General features: G+C 42.1%; 1 protein-coding gene across 1 annotated transcript in view; it reads left to right on the forward strand.

Moving 5' to 3' along the window:
- Positions 1-8408: 8408 nt before the first annotated feature.
- The window catches only part of LOC124545771, a 42533-nt gene continuing 31063 nt past the window's right edge, over positions 8409-19878 (forward strand). Inside the window, exon 1 of the mRNA XM_047124717.1 lies at positions 8409-8531. Within this exon, the coding sequence (XP_046980673.1) occupies positions 8409-8531 (123 nt within the window). The remainder of the gene's footprint in view (positions 8532-19878) is intronic.

Raw genomic sequence — 19878 nt, forward strand, 5'->3', positions numbered from 1 at the left:
TAGGAGTAAGAGCAGCTCATTATGGCCATAGTGCAGGTAGAATATTTAATGGTCTAACCGTACGCCAGCAGACAAACAGCAGAGGGGCTTCTGGCCCAATCCACTGTCGTCGAGAGGTTCTAGGCGCTTCAGTCCGGCACTGCGCTGCTGCTACGGTCGCAGGTTCGAATCCTGCCTCGGCATGGATGTGTGTGATGCCTTTAGGTTAGTTAGGTTTAAGTAGTTCTAAGTCTAGGAGACTGACGACCTCAGATGTTAAGTCCCATAGTGGTAAGAGCCATTTGAACCATTCTGGCCCAACGCTAGCAGAGCTGATGGTGTCACAGCATACGAGTGCAGCAAACCCGTTACCGTGTTGGGAGCTGAAATAAAATGCATGGAAGCTGCTTAACTGAGCAACAGGAAATTGTCATCTGGAGTCAAGTTGTCATAGTCAAGTTGTTATGTGCTGTACACGATTGGTTTGCAACAGGAAGTAAGAGCAACAGCAAACCGATACCGCTGACATATTGCTCTCAGACCACCTGACTCAAAGTATAATACAGCGTAAAGTTGAAGTATATTTTAGCAAGAATTCCCTCAGGTACAAATGTTATTTTCTAATTCCTTTTATTTTATATTATTTCATTTTTGAGAAAATTGATATCTATGCTTTCCAATATTCCAAGGTGAATGGTTTATAGCTTCAAATAAAAGTTACCAATGCGCAGGCTAGTGAGCGAATTTTTGAAAGTCAGTAATGCACCCATTGCTGCAGGGAGGAAGTGCAGGGCGGGGGCGCAGGGCGCCGGGTTGGGGAATTGGATCCTTCACGCAAAATTTTCCCAAACACAGGGCTCTCTTCTTTTCTCTCCTATCCTCTCTTTCACCTCTGCACGTGGCAGGGTGTCATTATTCCTGGAATTACTTTAAAGATAACAAAGTGCTGATTCTGCCACGAGCAAAACATGACAGTCGCAATTGTCTCAGCTGTAATATGACGTAACTGTCAAATGTTCGGACAGATATCGAGTCACTGTTTTCCACCAGAACATACACTGCCCTGCCACTTTTGTGTCTGAACTGTATGGAATTTCGAGGATTTAAATTCCTACTGGAGGTACCACTGTGAGTTGGATGGTTATTCTGTGTTTTCCGACAATCTTTGGTTAGCAGGCGTATTAAAACAGAACGAAGGTATTTTAAACTTGGTTATGAGTAGGTTGTTCGTTGTTCGGCGAGCTTGGACGTGCGTAATTCCGTCGCCATATACTGTTCCTCTGTATTTTTTCTTGAGCATTCCCTTTGCGATTTTCGTATCCTTTGTCTTTGATTGCCAGGTGCCTTCGTGATAGGCATTGTGCATTTTGACTGGTTTTAAGAAACGGCCTCCTGGTAGGCGTAAGTACAATTATTTGCTATAACTGCAATAAAAAATGTTCAAATGTGTGTGAAATCTTATGGGACTTAACTGCTAAGGTCATCAGTCCCTAAGCTTAAACACATTACTTAACCTAAATTATCCGAAGGACAAACACGCACACCCATGACCGAGGCAGGACTGGAACCTCCGTCGGGACCAGCCGCACAGTCCACAACTGCAGCGCCTGAGACCGCTCGGCTAATCCCACGCGGCTACTATATTTGTCCATGTTGCTTATTTTGCGTACATGTTCCTACTAATGAAGTCGAACAACGAACGGATTTGTTTTCGTCGGGGTTCACTTTCCTCAGTGGCACTCTTAATCTTTCATGTGCAACCTCCAACACGGGGATCTGTTATTATTCCATAGCGATTAGACTAAGACACTATGTATCATAATGACTACCACTGTTTGGCTAGTTGTACTGTTAGACTAAGTCTGTTTAGTTATCAGGTGTTAAGTCACCGCCTTTAACTAAGGACCTAGTTAAAGCTAAGCTAGTGCCTATCATCGTAGTCACTCACTGTCATAATGGTCTTCTGGCACACTTATGTGTGACGCCAAGTTGAGATAAGATGACTAAATGTGAGCGCTTATTGAATGCTGTCTTTTTACCGACTGTGATTATTCTTTTTAGGTTTCATATTTATTGAGGTCACAAACTTAGTTTTTATCATTATTTTACTACAAAGCTCAACCGCTTGTTTTCTTTTTAATGGTAAAATGTCATCGAAGAGTGATGTTGTCGCATGGAATGAGACCTGATCGCTTATTCAGGTCTCTGTGGCTGGACAAGTGTGTTCCGCTTCTGTGCATGTGTCTCTCCTGGTAGATGCTCAGGTGCCTGACCTCGTGGCCACACACGCCACGACAGTCCTGCCGGAACGGGTCCTCGCTTCCGGACCATGTATCGTTCAAGGAACGCAGGTCGTTCCAAACTGGTGCCGCTTCTGGGATATTCTTGATGTAATTTGAGAAAAGAGGAAAAAAACTAATAAAACTGAAAAATGAAAATGTCACCAACAAAAGAATCACAGTCTCAAGGACCCACAGCTCCCATACCCCCTGCCGTTTCAAATTCTTTCGGTCCAATGATCTGGTAAGCTGCATCACACGCGCATCGACCAGTGTGCATTCTACAAAGCACTGCAGATGAAGCGTCAACATTTTCTTATAATACTTTTCGCTGGAAATTGTTTCATATAGCTCACACCATAATCTGAGATTACTTCAGTCCTATTGAAAACCTACCAGAGCAGTTCCCATTGGCTGTTGACGTTTCTAGCCGGTACTTATCAGTGACATCTAATTTAATGGGGTTACAGCTAAACCAACTAGGAAATTGTCAATGGTCCTTCATGTCCTGTCGAAAGCTTTTCCGATTTTTTTTGTCCACTTATTGTTAACACCAGATAAATCTAAATGGCCTACTTGAGTTGCAATACACCGAAGAAAACTCCTAAATTTACTCGCGACAGCTGTGCTTTCTTTCCTTCACGCGGAGCATGTGCGGTATCACCTTAGCCTTGCAAAAATCCAAGTTTTGACAAGGGGTAGTTAAAAGCGAAGAAACCGTGTGAGACAGTAAACATCTCATTTCATGTGATATTTATTGCGTGCCCGGAGCTAGTTTTTGGTATTTTGGTAATGTGAGACATTACCAGCAAATTAAAAATAAGATTGGAAGCAGGCTAAGATATGACAAGATGGACCATTACCTACTAACAAAAATTACAAATCACAACTTGTTCCTCTATGTAATGACGCGGATACGGGTCAGATATTCCTCGTGTCTTTCACCCATTTCTGTGTTGTGTGCTTCATACAGCGTTATCTCTGGTGTTGCGGAATTGGGGAAACTGCCTTAGCGCTGGACACACAGGAGAATCATACAATACTAGATCAACACCAGTTGCAAATCATTTACAAAAGTTCACTAGTAGTGAGTGTGACAAATTGAAGTGTTCTGCCATTCGGATCAATTAATAGTAAACGTATTTTCGATCGGGCCCACACAAATACTCTCCTCACGAATACACAGACCTGATTCCCATCTGAGACACACGTTCAAATAGTGTAAGTTTCAGGAACTTTGCGATTCAGATTGAGAAAATAACTATGCTTGAGACTTACGCTCGCTGTGAACGATTTATAAAATCGCAATGCGATTGTCTGTTTCTGCACATAGCTAAACGACATCTTACCACCACACAGTACAGCAAACAGTAACCTCGCCATAGACGGAAAACAAATATTCAAGCACGCCAGAGCACAAACTGCTTATTCAGTGCTTATTAAGACTCGCGACCCAACATTCCAAGCTAAGCGGGTCATGACGTGATACGTCAGCTAAGCCGAAATTCAAAGAATACTTCTTGAGCACCTCACAAACTGACCCGGAGTTGACTTACATTCTTCACAATCAGCAAACTAGGTACAGAATTGCATCTTTGTAGTGCACATATGATAACTAATACGCGAAAGTATTTATTAGTGAAAGTAAAAATATATCCAAACATAAGAGCTCACGTTCGAGATCTATCAACACAAAATCTGATAGAACTGATGTAGTTGTAGATCTGATAAAGATTATTAAAATAGTAATGTGGGTAAGATACTATGAGCAGCATTACTGTAACGAACGTAGATGCAAAGAAAACGTTTACAGTAGTAGGTTTTTATATATCGACTTGCTCCGCAGATCCAGAAGGGATTGAAAGAATCTAAGACGAGGTAAAAGACGTTATTCAGACTGTTAAGTGGAGGAAAGCTTTCGACAGGGACTGGAATTCGACAGCAACGAAAGACGAGAACGAAAAATACTAGGAGAAAAAGGACTTGTGGAAAGAACGAAAGGAGATACAACAGAATTTTGAATAGAGTGGAATTTAATCATGACTCACACATCGGTTAAGAATCTTTCAAGAATGTTGTTCACGTGGAAGAGACCTGCAGACACCGGAAGATTTCCAATAGATAACATGAATGTAGGACCAGAATTTATATTGCGAAATGTTTATAGGGTCCGTTGGGACTCTGACCATAATGATTTGCTTATGAATTGCAGATTAAACCTGAAGAAACCACTAAAAGGTTGGCAATTAAGCATATTGGACCTGAGTCCCAAGGTTTTTGGGATTGTCAAAGGTGGCATCAGGCACGAGAACGTATGCTGCATAATATGAACGGGTACCTTTGTGACATGAAATAGTGAAGACAACAGAGCATCAAATAGCCAAAAAGTTAGGGCGCAATAGAGGTTCCTGGAATAACACATGAGTTATTCAGTCCAGCTGTCGAAAGAAGAATACATAAAAATGCAGCAAATGAAGCAGGGTGCAGGAAATACAGACGTTAAAAAGCTGAGATTACCAGGAAATACAAAACGGTAAAACCAATAACTGCTAAATGAGAATTAAAACCTCCTGGCAGATTAAAACTTGTGTGACAGACCGAGACTCGAAATCGGGAGCTTTGTCTTTCGCAGTCACGTACTCTTCCACTGAACTACCCTAGCACAAATTGCGATCCGTCCCTAGAATTCTAATTCCGCCGGTACCTCGTTTCCTACCTTCCGTAATCGGGTAGTGCTGTTGGTAGAGCACCTGCCCGTGAATTTCAAAGCTCTCCAGTTCGAGTCTCGGTTCGGCACAGGAAGTTTCATACCAGCGCAAACGTCGCTGCAGGGTGAAAATATCATTATCGATGAGAATTGCTGATCTATAGATGCAGGCGTGAGTAAATGAAAGATAGATGCTGCCTAAAGGAAAATTAAAGAGAATATTAAAGAAAGAGAAGCACGAGTTTATTAAGGACTGAGATTGAAAGCCCATACTAAACAAGGAAGGGAAGGATAATGTAGATGATATAAGTAACAGAAACAAACTTGAAGTTAGTTTTGCGGATAGAGACGAGGAAGTAGCTAAAGAAGAGAGTGGAGATGTGATACAGTAAGAAACTTTGAATAGAGTACTGAAAGATATGTGTCAAAACAAGGCACCTGGAATAGGCAACCTACCATTAGATTCTTGGATGTGCCGTCCCTGGGAGAACTATTATGTTTGGTATTCAAGACTATTCAGAGCCGAAATACCTTCAAAATTCAAGACGAATGTATTAATTTCGATTCCTTAGAAGGCAGACGCTAGCAGGTGTGCATACTACCAAACCTTCATTCTAATAGGCCACCGCTGCAAAATACTGACGGGATATATTTACACGAGAATGGAAACACTGGAAGGAATCGATTTCGGTGAAGATTAGTTTGGGTTCCGGAGAAATGTGAGATCATTTGAGGTAATACTGACCTGACAGATTTTATTACATTTACAACTTTTGTAGATGTAGGAAAAGCTTTTAACATTGTTGACTGGAACCGAATGTTTGGAATTCTTATGGGATAAAACACAGAGAGCGAAAGGATGTGTATAATCAGTCTGCAGTAATAGGAGTCGCATGGCAGAAGTGAAGCGGTAGTTCAGAAGGAAGTGAGACAGTGTTGTAGTATATCCTCGATGTTATTCAGTCGGTGCATTGGTCAAACAATAAAGGAAAGAAATTTGAAAATTAATCATTGATTAGTAACAAGAAATAAAAACTTTGAGATATGACGGCGGCGCACTGTATTTCTGCCGTAGACGGCAGAGGACTTGACAGATTAGTTGAACGGAATATATCGTATCTTCCAAAATGTTTATAAAATGTTCAACAAAAGTAAAACTAGGCTAGTGGATTCTAATCGATTTAATCAGACGATACTGACGTAACTGGATTGGACAACGAGCGACTGAGTGAATGAGTTTTGTTACTTTGCCAACAAATAACTGGCGACGGCCTACGCAGAATGGCACACGTAGAAAGGAAACAGGCAGTAGCATGACACACATTTCGAAAAAAAAGAAATTTTTTAGTATGGAAAATAAATCCACACGAACGGGAAAATGTATCAACACCAAGATGGGGTTGTGCAAGATAAACGAAAACTGTAACCGTGTTTCCACATCTGAAAGATGACGCCTGCTCAGATTTCGCTGCAATCACCTAAGAGTGGCGCTAGTAGCACCACTATGAGGATGCAAACCAGGTTTGTTCAAATACGTACTGAAGCGGTCGCGAGCGTCACTTACGTTTGAGATTATACATAGGACATAGGGCATTCGTCTTAGTGAAGAATTCTTTTAAGACGATGAAGACGACGAAGACACCATTGTGTTCACCTCACTGAGTTTAAACGAGGTCATGTAACGATGCTCCTAGAAGCTAAACGTTCATTGAGGGGTATTGCAGAAAGACTTGAGAGGAATGCGTCCACTGTAAATGGCTGCTGTCAGTGGTGGGCACGGGAAGTTACGGTCGCAAGAACACTTTGTCCAGCAGGAGCACTCTAATGGTTACTCCATACACCACGAATGTAAGTTTGTTCTTCAGTTTGGTGATTCGACCTGTTGTGTTGCCATTCACGAACAGCTTTTCAGAGTGTGTTTTCCAACAGGATAACGCTCGACGTTATACAGTAATTGTAGCCCATCATGATCTACAGCGTGTCGACATGTTTCATTGGTCTGCTTGATCACCAGATCTGTCTCCAATCGAACACATATTAGACATCATAGGACGACAACTCCAGCGTCATCCGCAACCAGCAATAACCGTCCCTATATTGACCGACCAAGTACAACAGGAATGGAACTGCAATGGACAAATTGACACCTGATACCTTTACAACATAGTGCATGCATGTTTGGATGCTGGCATTCAACGTTCTGGCAGTTACAACAGTTATTAATGTACCAGTATTTCTTATTGTCAATGGATTTCCTCGCGCTTAGGTGACGTTGCAATGCTAATCACTTAAATATGCTATTCTTCTATTGTTATTTCTTGGCGTTGGGATTTTCTTCCCGTCAGTGTAATTGTTAGAAGGTATTTGTATGTAGTTTAGCTATGGAAGCGAAACATGATCAGTATACAGTTTAAAAAGGTAGAGAAGCATTTGTAATGCTATGTCACAAACGAATGCAGAAGATTACATGTGTAAATTCAGCATCTAATCGAATTGGGAAAATATAAATTGATGGTACAACTAACATAAAAGAAGGGATCTCTTACAGAACACATCATCAGCCATCAGAATATGGTCAGTTCGTCAATGAACTGAAGTGCAGTGGGAGAAAGTTGCAGATCTTGACTAATGATTTAATATAGTGAGCAAGTTCGAATGAATGTAGTTGGTAGTAGTTTTGCAAAGACGAAGTAGCTTGTGTACAGCTAAACTGGTGTTCGTACTGTGACCACAACACCAATGCGTTCTGACTATTTTACATTGGCATTTGTAGAATCTTAATCAACTGATACTGCAACTGTGCAAATTTAATATCTGGGATAAAAACAGCCATCAGTTGCGGAAAGTAGTAGTCAAAACCGCTTGACGCAGGATTCAACCTTCATGAATGGGCCTTGTTCTGACGTCTTACTACGTTTCACTTGCTGGTCATGATATGTCTCCAGTAGGAGTAGTCATAATTAAATTTGACTGTTGTAAAAACATCCGTCTGGTTTTGTGATACTTAAAGTAATACACATACTGGATGTGGCGTGTGTGACCAGTAACGTTTAAAAATGCTTGTTTTTACGACTAAGCCTATAGGCGGCACATCATGGTCGTCATGTAAAACGCAATAAGACTTCTGAAGAAGACCCATTCATATTCTCTGGAACCTAGATCAAGTGGTTATGACTACTGCCTTCCGCAACTGTTTACTGTTTCTCTTCCATATATTGTCATATGTATTTGCTTTCAGTTTAATCCTCACCTCAGATGTAATAATCGGACCCTCTTCTTCTGAGATCTCTTCTGAGTTCGTTTCCTGTGCTTACGATGCATAAACGAGCTCACTGTGACCTTGTACCCGTTCGTTTCTGTCACGCGGCAAATCTTGAGATTACTTTCTTCGGACATCAGTTTTGAGAATCAGCAACGGCGTCTGGCCACCGTCGAGCTGCGTCATGAAAGCCTTCACGACGGCCACTATAAAAGAAGCCCCGTTCTGCGGTGGAGCTCATCCAAGTGCTCAGCGAACACTCGTCCACACGGCGTGCCACCTCGCGCAGATCATGAGCGCCGCAACGGTATGTTTTTTTCCTCTCCTCACAGTCCTTGTTGCGTAAACGTGGTACCCCGCGCAGCTGAAGACTATCCATACTGCAGCCCGTGCCACAAAGCACGGCACATACATTTGCTTTATTTATTCTGTAGAAATTTTCAGTGGACAGCTGAAATAAGCTAGCATTCCGCACTCAAAACCGAACCCAGTCTTGTAATTTTTCCGGTGGTGCCCGGTCAAAAGATTAGCATTTATGTTCGTAATATCACTAAGATTCTTAACACAACAGTTAGCAAAATTGTTACAGCTTGAAGATATATTATAACTCATTTTCGTTAGTACTCAGCGCAGGTGAAAACAAAACTGAAAGTGTGATTATTCGGAACTTTTATTTTAATGCATGTTTGGGTGAGCATTGTACTTTAATTAAATATGACTAATATTTTTCCTCTTTGTTAAAATCTTTTGGTTTGTTCAGTTTGCCTAACAAACATGTTCCTTTATGGTTACAATTGTAACTCTTGAAACAGAAATACCGTTTCTTGCATCGACGTGACTTGAAAATTCTTGTTCGCTTTATGAAAATATGCTTGTTGATAGCTGTGCTAATAAACCATATTGATTACCTTAACGATTTCAATTATTTTCATAAACTAGAGTCACCAATTTACTAAACTAAAAATTGAATAGTCATTACTATAATTAAATAACATATCTTAAAGTTTTGAACATGATTGTTTCTCAGCAACCGTGTATTACATCCATTACAGGATTATACAACCAGCCGATTGCAAATAACTGTTTGGTACAGTGACCTAGGTTACGACACGTTCTAAGGGTGTCTTCATTACAACGAAATTTTGAAGAACCTTTAAAATAATACATCGAAGACACCCTTAGTAAGCGTCGAAATCGAGGCCAATTTACCAAACAGTTATTTGCGACCGGCTGGCTGTATAATCCTATGCTGAAAAATATCGCAAGTGCCGTGTATGCGGGACTGCATTCGAAAATTGTTATGAAATGATTTCTTTCTGGATTAGATATCACAAAAGTTCCCCTACTAGTGTTCTCACCTCAGGTTCAGCCGAGAGATCTGCAGATCCGAAACACGATCGTGCTAGCACACACCTGTGTAACCAATTTATGTTCCCTCCTAAGAAAGGTGTTTAAGAATCTTTGCCGAACATGGGACGATGCATTTCATGGGCACTTGCTCTACCTTCTTAGCTATCTTTGTTCTCCTTTTTGACTTAATTTTCCGAAAAAATTACGGAGTGTGATGATGGCACTACTCGTTTCAGTCAATACTTTGTTATCCTTTAGAAGTAAAAGCTATAATGGTCACTGAATATTGTAGCGTATGTATAGATCCCACATACTAATTGTCTTTCAAAATCGTAAATTTAACATATCTTTTGCCGAAGATGAAATTCTCTCATATTAGAAACTAGCTGGAAAGTGGTTTCTTTAGGATTTTAGGACTGATGTAATTATGTCTACGTTCGTGATGCTACACGACTATGTATACATGTTGTTTGTATTTTACTCCCGATTTCGAATTTGTCCTCCTCTTTTTACTTATTTATCTCTTTTTCGGGGGTCTTGAAAACTTTTGAGTGCTGTTTCATTATTTGTTATTACATAGAATATATAACCAAAATTTAACCTTGTTGCTGATCTCTCATTCGCACACGGAAAGGCTCGAATGTCTATGAAACTCTACTTCCTATGTGATACGTCTTGTGACTGCTCGGGTAGCATACTTGCACATTGCGGCTTCGTCTGTTTCCATACCTCTGGGGCTATCGAACATTCAACAACCGTCCTGTGTATGGCGGTACTTTTCATGTGGGAGTGCTGTCAGCATGGTTCTGCTCTAGGTGGTTTCTGTGGCGTCGCTATGTGACAGGGAAAAGATGTAAACATCACTGTTTACGTCCGAAGCTACACATCAGTCGGAGAGATTCTTCCCAATACTCTTCCTGTTTATTTCCTAGTTTATTTGAAAATTAAACTTCGGTAAGGGTCGTTGTACTGTGATTGCTTTCCGTACCCAGATTACGTGCAACACACCAGTCACACTTAGTAGGGACGTAAATATCCGTTTTGGTAATTTACAGGAGAGTTTCTCCAAGCATGCTCCATGCTTCTCTGAAGAGCTTGGATTTCTGTATGAGAAGTATGTTTCTCACAATTGTATGCGAAGTCTACCGGATGTAGCCCCCTACTTTCATTGGGGACGTTAGCTCTTCGGTGGTCATGCTATCGTGGCACGACCGACAACACGCTCTCGAAGCCATATATTCACCAGTTTCTCTTCCATACGTATCTCTCGCTCTCCTACTGTCTTTCTCTCTCTCTCTCTCTCTCTCTCTCTCTCTCTCTCTGTCTTACCTTCCAAACTTCTCAGAATTTCTCCTGGGTAATGTTAAGGACCAAACCTTGTGAAAGAAAAGATTTTGCTGAGGTCTGGCCTATCCACAGAGTAGGGATATAGGTCGGGAATAAATTATCACTCTGTAATTAAGTGTGTGCTGAGTTACAATTTTCCACGAGAGTAGAACCGCACGCCGGATCGGATCTCACCCGGGAACTTTCCTTTCTTTTTGGAGTGCTAGTCCTGGAAGGTGTGCAGGAGATGTGAGAAGTTTCGAAGGCAGCGGCGGTGGGTATGGAGGGGGCTGGGGAGGGGGGAGGGTAGGGGAGTGAAAGGGAAGTCGTGAGTCAAAGGCAAAGGTCTCAGGTTAGAGCCTCGATCTAGACTACAGCTTTAATCTGACAGAAAGTGTAAAAAGAGTGCACATTCTGTTCTAGAGTGAAAATTTCTTCAGGAAATGAGTTTTTAACTTTAAATTTGTTATTTTCAAATTCCGCTCTAAACTATCAACGTCCTTTGGCACTTTTCTTCGCTCTTACTTGTCAGTCCTGTCATGTCTCGGAAACTTAGGTAGCCATTTCTACATTAGTGGTAGTCTTGCTATCCTGTAGAACAGGGCTCTCAAAGTTTTAGATTCCCTGTGCCATATTCGAAGAAGGCGAGTATTTTTGGGCTGCACATAATATACTTACCATTAACAACAGAGCAAAAAAAGAAAAAGACGGTCTAAAGTACATCTCTAACACATTTGAGGAATTTAGAATTTATTAATATACGGATTTTTTAAAAGCAGGACGAAATTAATTTTATATTTCATATACGAGATTTCATATATAATTTTATGTACAAATAATTAAATACCATAGAATTAATGAGACATTTGACTTTTAATTTGGGTAACTAGCGTACGAATATCATTCTCAAAGTGTTCATCTGAGATTTTGATTCTATTTTTACTCTTTGTGTGCTTTATTTGGCTCTGAGCGCTATGGGACTCAACATCTTAGGTCATAAGTCTCCTAGAACTTAGAACTACATAAACCTAACTAACCTAAGGACATCACACACACCCATGCCCGAGGCAGGATTCGAACCTGCGACCGTAGCAGTCCCGCGGTTCCGGATTGCAGCGCCAGAACCGGTTTGTGTGCTTTACTCATTAAAATAACATTTCACAAAAATAGGTGGTTCCAAACAAAAATGGGACACGTAATGCACAACTGTGCAGCAAAGGATATTCGTCTCTGTGAGGCTGTGATTTATAAAGGTCCAACGAAAATACATGATTAAATGGTTCTTTTAGTTGGATGTCGGACTGCAACTCTATGCATTCTATCTGAAAATTTTCTGGCAACCAGGTCTCTCACCTTTATTGAAATATAAACACATTGATAATGAAGCAGCTCTATGTACCGCTTGTCAGTATCGGTTGAGCGTAATTCGAAGACGATGACTTCCGACTTAACCGAAGACTACTGACCAGATTCAGGGGCTAAGTTGTTGCTGCCAGACAGTACAGTACAACCACGCCGTTAGTATTGTACTTGCGAACAACGCGTAGCTCACGAGTAAATAGAGATTACACGTCAACAAATTCCGTGCATTACTAATAAGCTATAATAAAATGGAATGAAGCCGCGACTGATTGAGTGATGTCTGCTATATACTGTGGGTGGACTGGAAGGGGAAAGAGCATAATGACCGCAGCGTGCAGCCATTAAGTGCAGCAGCAACACGTTTCGATTTGTACTTAACTCCTCCTTTGGTAGAAATTTTATACGAAAGTTAAAAGATTTCGTGAAAGCCCATTATACACTGAGGCAGCAAAGAAACTGGTATAGGCATGCATGTTAAAATACAGAGGTATTGAAAAGGGCAGAATATGGCACTGCGGTCGGCAACGCTACCATTGGATGTAATCAAGATTTAAATGAGTTTCAACGGTGTTATAGTCGTCGCACAAGCGATGGGACACAGTATCTCCGAGGTGGCGATGAAGTGGGGATTTTCCCTTTCGACCATTTCTCAAGCGTATCGTGAAAATCACGAATCCGGTAAAATGTTACATCTCCGACATAGCTGCGGCCGCAAAAAGTTTCTAAAGGAAAGAGACCAACGATGACTGAAGAGAATCTTTCAAACTATCAGAAGTGCAACCCTTCCTCAAATTGCTGAAGATTTCAATGCTCGGCCATCAACATGCGTCAGCGTGCAAGTCATTCAACGAAACAACATCGATATGGGCTTTCGGAACCACGGGCCCACTCGCGTACCCTTGATGACCGCACGACACAAAGTCTTACGCCTCGCCAGGGCCCGTCAACATCGGCATGGACTGTTGATGACTGGAAACATGTTGCCTTGTCCGACGAGTCTCGTTTCAAATTGTATCCAATGGATGGCGGGTACGGACATGGAAACAACCTCAAGAATCCATGGACCCTGCACGTCAGCAGAAGACTGATGAAGCTGGTGGAAGCTCAGTAAAGGTGTGGTTCGTGTACGGTTGGAGTGATGTGGGACCCCTGATACGTCTAGATACGACTTTGACACGTGACACGTACGTAAGCATCCTGTCTGATCATCTGCAGCCTGTCATGTCTACTGTGCATTCCAACGGATTTGGTCATTTCCAGCAGGGCTATGCGACACCCCACACGTCCAGAATTACTACAGAATGGATCCAGGAACACTATTCTGAGTTTAAACACTTCCACTGGCCACCGAAGTCCTCAGCCATGAAGATTATTGAGCATATCTGGGATGCCTTACAGCGTGCTGCTCAGAAGAGGTCTCCATTCGCGCTGTTATAGATATATGGACTAACCTAAAGGTTTCATGGTGTCCGTTCCCTCCAACACTACTTCCGACGTTAGTCGAGTCCGTACCAGGTCGTGTTGCGACACTTCTGCCTGCTCGCGGGGGCCATGCACGATATTAGGCAGATTTGTCAGGTTCTTTGGCTCTTCAGTGTAGAAATGTTCATGTTCACATGTAGCAGTGTATATGATGTCAAATTAAACCTGTTGTAACAGAATTACACTACTGTCAGATACATAACATTGGCAATAAATGCATTCAGAATTAATGTTTCCAACTTCTATCAATTAATAAAGATCAGAGATAGGGTGAAAAATGTTCTCTATCACAATTGTACAGATATAACACAGAATTTTCTTGCATTTCCTTGAATTATTTTCAATATGTATCCCTATATCTTTAGTTTCGCATTGGCAACTGAAGTAGCTGCTAGATAACAGACCAGCTCGTCTGACAGATTGGCCGAATAGGAATGAGACAGCGATTCAAGTATAGCACAGGTGACAATGTTAAGAACTGGATGGGCCCAAGGGCGCCAGCAGGGTTTCATGTCACAAGGTGTAAAAAATTTTACCCACATATACATTTCAGAAATATTGACGATGATCTTATGTGCACATCATTTTTCCCCTGTTTATTTCTACACTGCACGTTTAGTACCTGTTCAGTGTTATAAACACAAACAACCAAACAGTACAGTTATAGTAAAACGTCTTTGGTCTTTAAAGAATTTATGTTGTTTTCTGTTGATCCCGTCATAAGCCCTGTTGTCTTCATTAATTATTTTCTTGCCTTTAAACGCTTAATATGGATGACATTGCCCACATTTTGCGTTTCTGAACCTGTACCACAAGATTCAACATCAGTTTCACATGTAACAGACATTCGAAGTTACTACGTAACTAACTGTAGAACATGATCTCACTTCTGACAGCTTTATCCAAAATTCTTGAAGAAGTAACGTATTAATGGGTAGCATTACACATTTGTAAAAGTGTAGTATCAACAAAATGTCAGTTTGCTTTTTTCAGAAATGTTTTTAACAGAAAATGCTGTACACACTTTCACTGATCAAATTTTAAATGCATTGAATAACCGAACATCACCGATTGGGATATTTTCCGATCTCTGAAAGGCCTTTCACTGTGTAAATCACGAAATTCTTGCAGATATGCTTCAGTTATGTGGTGTGAGTGAGACAGTGCACAAAAGGTTTAATTAATATGTGACCGAATGAATGCAGAAGGTTAAAATTAACAATACAGGTCGTGTGCAAAGTTAATGTATGTATGTACATGTTTTGTTAGTTGCGTTCAACAAAGCTTTCAGCACAATTTAAGTAATTTTGATCAAGTTCAAAGAGTTCAACGTACTAACACTTTTTTTTAGAATTGTTTATTTTAACTCCAGTTGCGTGAAATCGCCAGCCGAGATATACATTACTGGAAATGGAAAAAAGAACACATTGACACCGGTGTGTCAGACCCACCATACTTGCTCCGGACACTGTGAGAGGGCTGTACAAGCAATGATCACACGCACGGCACAGCGGACACACCAGGAACCGCGGTGTTGGCCGTCGAATGGTCCTAGCTGCGCAGCATTTGTGCACCTCCGCCGTCAGTGTCAGCCAGTTTGCCGTGGCATACGGAGCTCCATCGCAGTCTTTAACACTGGTAGCATGCCGCGACAGCGTGGACGTGAACCGTATGTGCAGTTGACGGACTTTGAGCGAGGGCGTATAGTGGGCATGCGGGAGGCCGGGTGGACGTACCGCCGAATTGCTCAACACGTGGGGCGTGAGGTCTCCACAGTACATCGATGTTGTCGCCAGTGGTCGGCGGAAGGTGCACGTGCCCGTCGATCTGGGACCGGATCGCAGCGACGCACGGATGCACGCCAAGACCGTAGGATCCTACGCAGTGCCGTAAGGGACCGCACCGCCACTTCCCAGCAAATTAGGGACACTGTTGCTCCTGGGGTATCGGTGAGGACCATTCGCAACCGTCTCCATGAAGCTGGGCTACGGTCCCGCACACCGTTAGGCCGTCTTCCGCTCACGCCCCAACATCGTGCAGCCCGCCTCCAGTGGTGTCGCGACAGGCGTGAATGGAGGGACGAATGGAGACGTGTCGTCTTCAGCGATGAGAGTCGCTTCTGCCTTGGTGCCAATGATGGTCGTATGCGTGTTTGGCGCCGTGCAGGTGAGCGCCACAATCAGGACTGCATACGACCGAGGCACACAGGGCCAACACCCGGCATCATGGTGTGGGGAGCGATCTCCTACACTGGCCGTACACCACTGGTGATCGTCGAGGGGACACTGAATAGTGCACGGTACATCCAAACCGTCATCGAACCCATCGTTCTACCATTCCTAGACCGGCAAGGGAACTTGCTGTTCCAACAGGACAATGCACGTCCGCATGTATCCCGTGCCACCCAACGTGCTCTAGAAGGTGTAAGTCAACTACCCTGGCCAACAAGATCTCCGGATCTGTCCCCCATTGAGCATGTTTGGGACTGGATGAAGCGTCGTCTCACGCGGTCTGCACGTCCAGCACGAACGCTGGTCCAACTGAGGCGCCAGGTGGAAATGGCATGGCAAGCCGTTCCACAGGACTACATCCAGCATCTCTACGATCGTCTCCATGGGAGAATAGCAGCCTGCATTGCTGCGAAAGGTGGATATACACTGTACTAGTGCCGACATTGTGCATGCTCTGTTGCCTGTGTCTATGTGCCTGTGGTTCTGTCAGTGTGATCATGTGATGTATCTGACCCCAGGAATGTGTCAATAAAGTTTCCCCTTCCTGGGACAATGAATTCACGGTGTTCTTATTTCAATTTCCAGGAGTGTAGATGCTGCAAGTGCTACAGTACGTAGCCCTGTGGCGAGCAGCACACGCCGCGCACTTCATTAGCATTACTGAGTTTCATCGCATATACATATAGCAGATTCATCACTCAGTGATTCGGCAGGTTCATTTCATTTTATTAAAGCTTAATAGTAATGCACAGAGTTTTTTGACGTATAATGTCTCTTTACTTATGAACTACGCGTTGTTCGCAAGTACAATTACGACTGTAGAAAGATCAACATAATTTTCCATTTTGCTTCATATGGATACCCCAGTGTATTTAATTTTTCAAGCAGGAAATGATTTTTAAGATTTTAGGTCCTTTTTACTTGTTTAACGTCCATATATGACATAACGGTTCATTCTTTCAGTGTTGGCAAGAACGACCAATGGTCTAGAAAGAACCACGGAATGTTGCTCAGGAATAGTGCTCTAAGAAGTTTATACAGCAATTTTCGTATGTGTTTATAAGAATAATAATTCTTGAATAATTCAATGAACCTAGACATTTTACTCGTAATATTTGCTATTTCAGTTTCTAACTCCTAGAAAGATTTTCAATAATATAGTTCCTCTCATAAGTTTTTTTACATATCAATATCATTTATACGTCACTTCGTTTTCCGGTCATTTTGGTATTAATTTTACACATAAAAATTCGCACCCTGCAGTTACAGGTCCTTTTCACATTCGTAAGTGACATCTCTCTGGACGCAGCTGGCACTCTCCTGCTGGCGTTCCTCTATGTACCAGTGAGACAAGAGCATTTTCAAATTGAAAATTGTCAATTTTTTTACAAATTACGTAAACGGGTATTTTTCTGGTCACCTGATAGATGCTCACTTCTTTGGTCACACTGATTTTTTCTGTGGCCGCATACAGCTCTCTGGTTCACCAAACCTGCTGTAGAATGCACAGATACACTTCAAGGTGCATTGTACTGGAATTGTTTCTTCCAGAGATTTTGAAAATGAGTTCCGTATCAAGTCACGTTTTTCAACAAGTCACGAAAAAGTGTTATTTAAAGCTAATTCAATATTTATGGCATTGCTGTAAGTTAACATTTTTTGCGCATAAAACTGAGATCCACTGAAGGGGAAAAGATGTGTAGGGAATAGAGGAATCAAATTTAAGTGCAAAATTTAACAGTGCACTCATCTAACATTTACTGCTGGAGTTTACTAACGGCGTGGTCCCACGTCACATTAGCTGTTGGGATCCACAATTTCATGGGTAAACTTACTGGAGCATATCATAATCATCCTGTGCAAACGTATCCGTCTTCAGTGTGAGTTGCCTCCCCACGCTGCAACATAGCTGTAACGAACGATATTGATTCCCTTTGTTCACTTCTCCTGCTAAAAGCTAGCTTTGTTCTCACCTAACCGCGTAAATTTGAGGAAATTTCGTTTCATCTATGTAAACTGATTTATTGAACATTTTACAAAGTGGCCGGGAGCAAGTAGTAGAAGTGATCGGTTTCTACGTACATTATGACTTACTTGTCCACCTCCGTAGCTGAGTGGTCAGCGCAACTGACTGAGGGCCCGTGTTCCAGTGCTGGTGCTGTCAGCGACTTCCTTTCCATGGTGGGAGGCTATTAAGGGATGCACTCATGCTCGTAACGTCGACTGAGGATCTACTCGACGTTTCAGTATTGGTTCCAAGGTCAAGTAACGCAACGACAGGCTCGTTTGATGACTATGTGAACCACCGTACAGCGTGCTGTGACACAATAGGCAGTGAATGACATGGCGGTCGGCTGGGGTCCATTGGGCCCTCTAAGCACAGGACGGGGAACTTTAATTTTTTCAGTGCTCAAGTTTTTTTGATCAGCAGTCTGACAGGTCTGATGCAGTCTCGGAACGAATTCCTCTTCTGTACCAAATTCTTTATCTCAGAGTAGCACCTGCAACCTACGTCCTCAGTTATTTGCTGGGTGTATTCCTATCTCTGTCTTCTTCTACAGTTTCTGCCTTTTACAAATTCTGGTAATACCATGGAAGTCATTCCCTGATGTCTTAACAGATGCCCTATTATCCAGTGCCTTCGGCTTGTCAGCGCTTTGCTCGCCGGTTCTCTGGAGAACTTTCTCAGGTCCACCTAATTATCAATATTCTTCTGTAACACCACATGTCAAATGCTTAGATTTTCTTCTTATCCTCTTTTCCCACAGTCGATGTCTCAATAGGATAGAATCCTGCGCTCATACCTTATATTCTCGAAACTTGTGAGACAAATTGTTTTATACTAGCAGACTTGTCTTGACAAGGAATACCCTTTTTGCCAGTATTAGTCTGATAATTGTGTCTTCTTGGCTCCGACCGCCATTGGTTACTTTGCTATCTAGGTAGAAAATCCCATAACTTTATCTGCTTCGTAATCATCGATCATGGTTTTAAATTTCTCGCTCTTCTCGTTTTTGCTACTTCTCATTACTTTCGTCTTTCTTCGATTTACTCCAATCCATATCCCGTATCTTTACAGTGTTCAGTGTACTCATAAGATCCCGTAATTCTTCTTTACTTTCACTGAGGATATCAATGTCATCAGCAGATCTTATCATTGATATCTTTTGCCCTTGTGTTTTAATCCGGCTCTAGAACGTTTCATTCATTTCCCGTAATTGCTTTTTCATTGCATACATTGAACAAACAGTAAGGGAGAAAGACTACATCACTGTCTTACTCCCTTCTTAATCCTAGCAATTCGTTCTTGATTTTTCACTCTCATTATTGCCCCTTGGCTTCTATATTTATCGTATTGCCCGTCTTTCCCTATAGCTTACCACCTCAGGACATCGACCATGTTCCATCGTTTAACACTGTCGAACGCTTTTTACAGGTCGACACAACCTACGGACGTGTCTTGATTTTGCTTTAGACTCGCTTCCATTACCATCTGCAATGCCAGAACAGCTTCTCTGATGCCTTTACCTTTCCTAAAGTGAAACTGATCGTCATCTAACACATCCTAAATTTTCGCTTCCATTATTCTGTATATCTATTTCTTGTCAGCACCCTCGATGCATGAGCTGTTAAGCTGATTGTAGGGTAATTTTCGAACTTGTCAGCTCTTGCAGTCTTCTGGAGTGTGTGAATTTCTCCGAAACTTAGAGGGTTTATAGCAAGATTCACGCGTTCAACAACTAACGTCAGTAGTTGTTTTGTTGTCACTTTCTCCAGTGATTTTAGAAACTGCAATAGAAAGTCCAGATTCAGAAGGATGTAGGTTGCAGTAAGTACTGGAAGATGAAGAAGCTTGCACAGCATAGGTAGCATGGAGGGCTGCATAAAACCAGTCTCAGGACT

The sequence above is a fragment of the Schistocerca americana genome, chromosome 8, assembly GCF_021461395.2.
Source record: "Schistocerca americana isolate TAMUIC-IGC-003095 chromosome 8, iqSchAmer2.1, whole genome shotgun sequence".
In the NCBI taxonomy this organism is placed as follows: domain Eukaryota; kingdom Metazoa; phylum Arthropoda; class Insecta; order Orthoptera; family Acrididae; genus Schistocerca; species Schistocerca americana.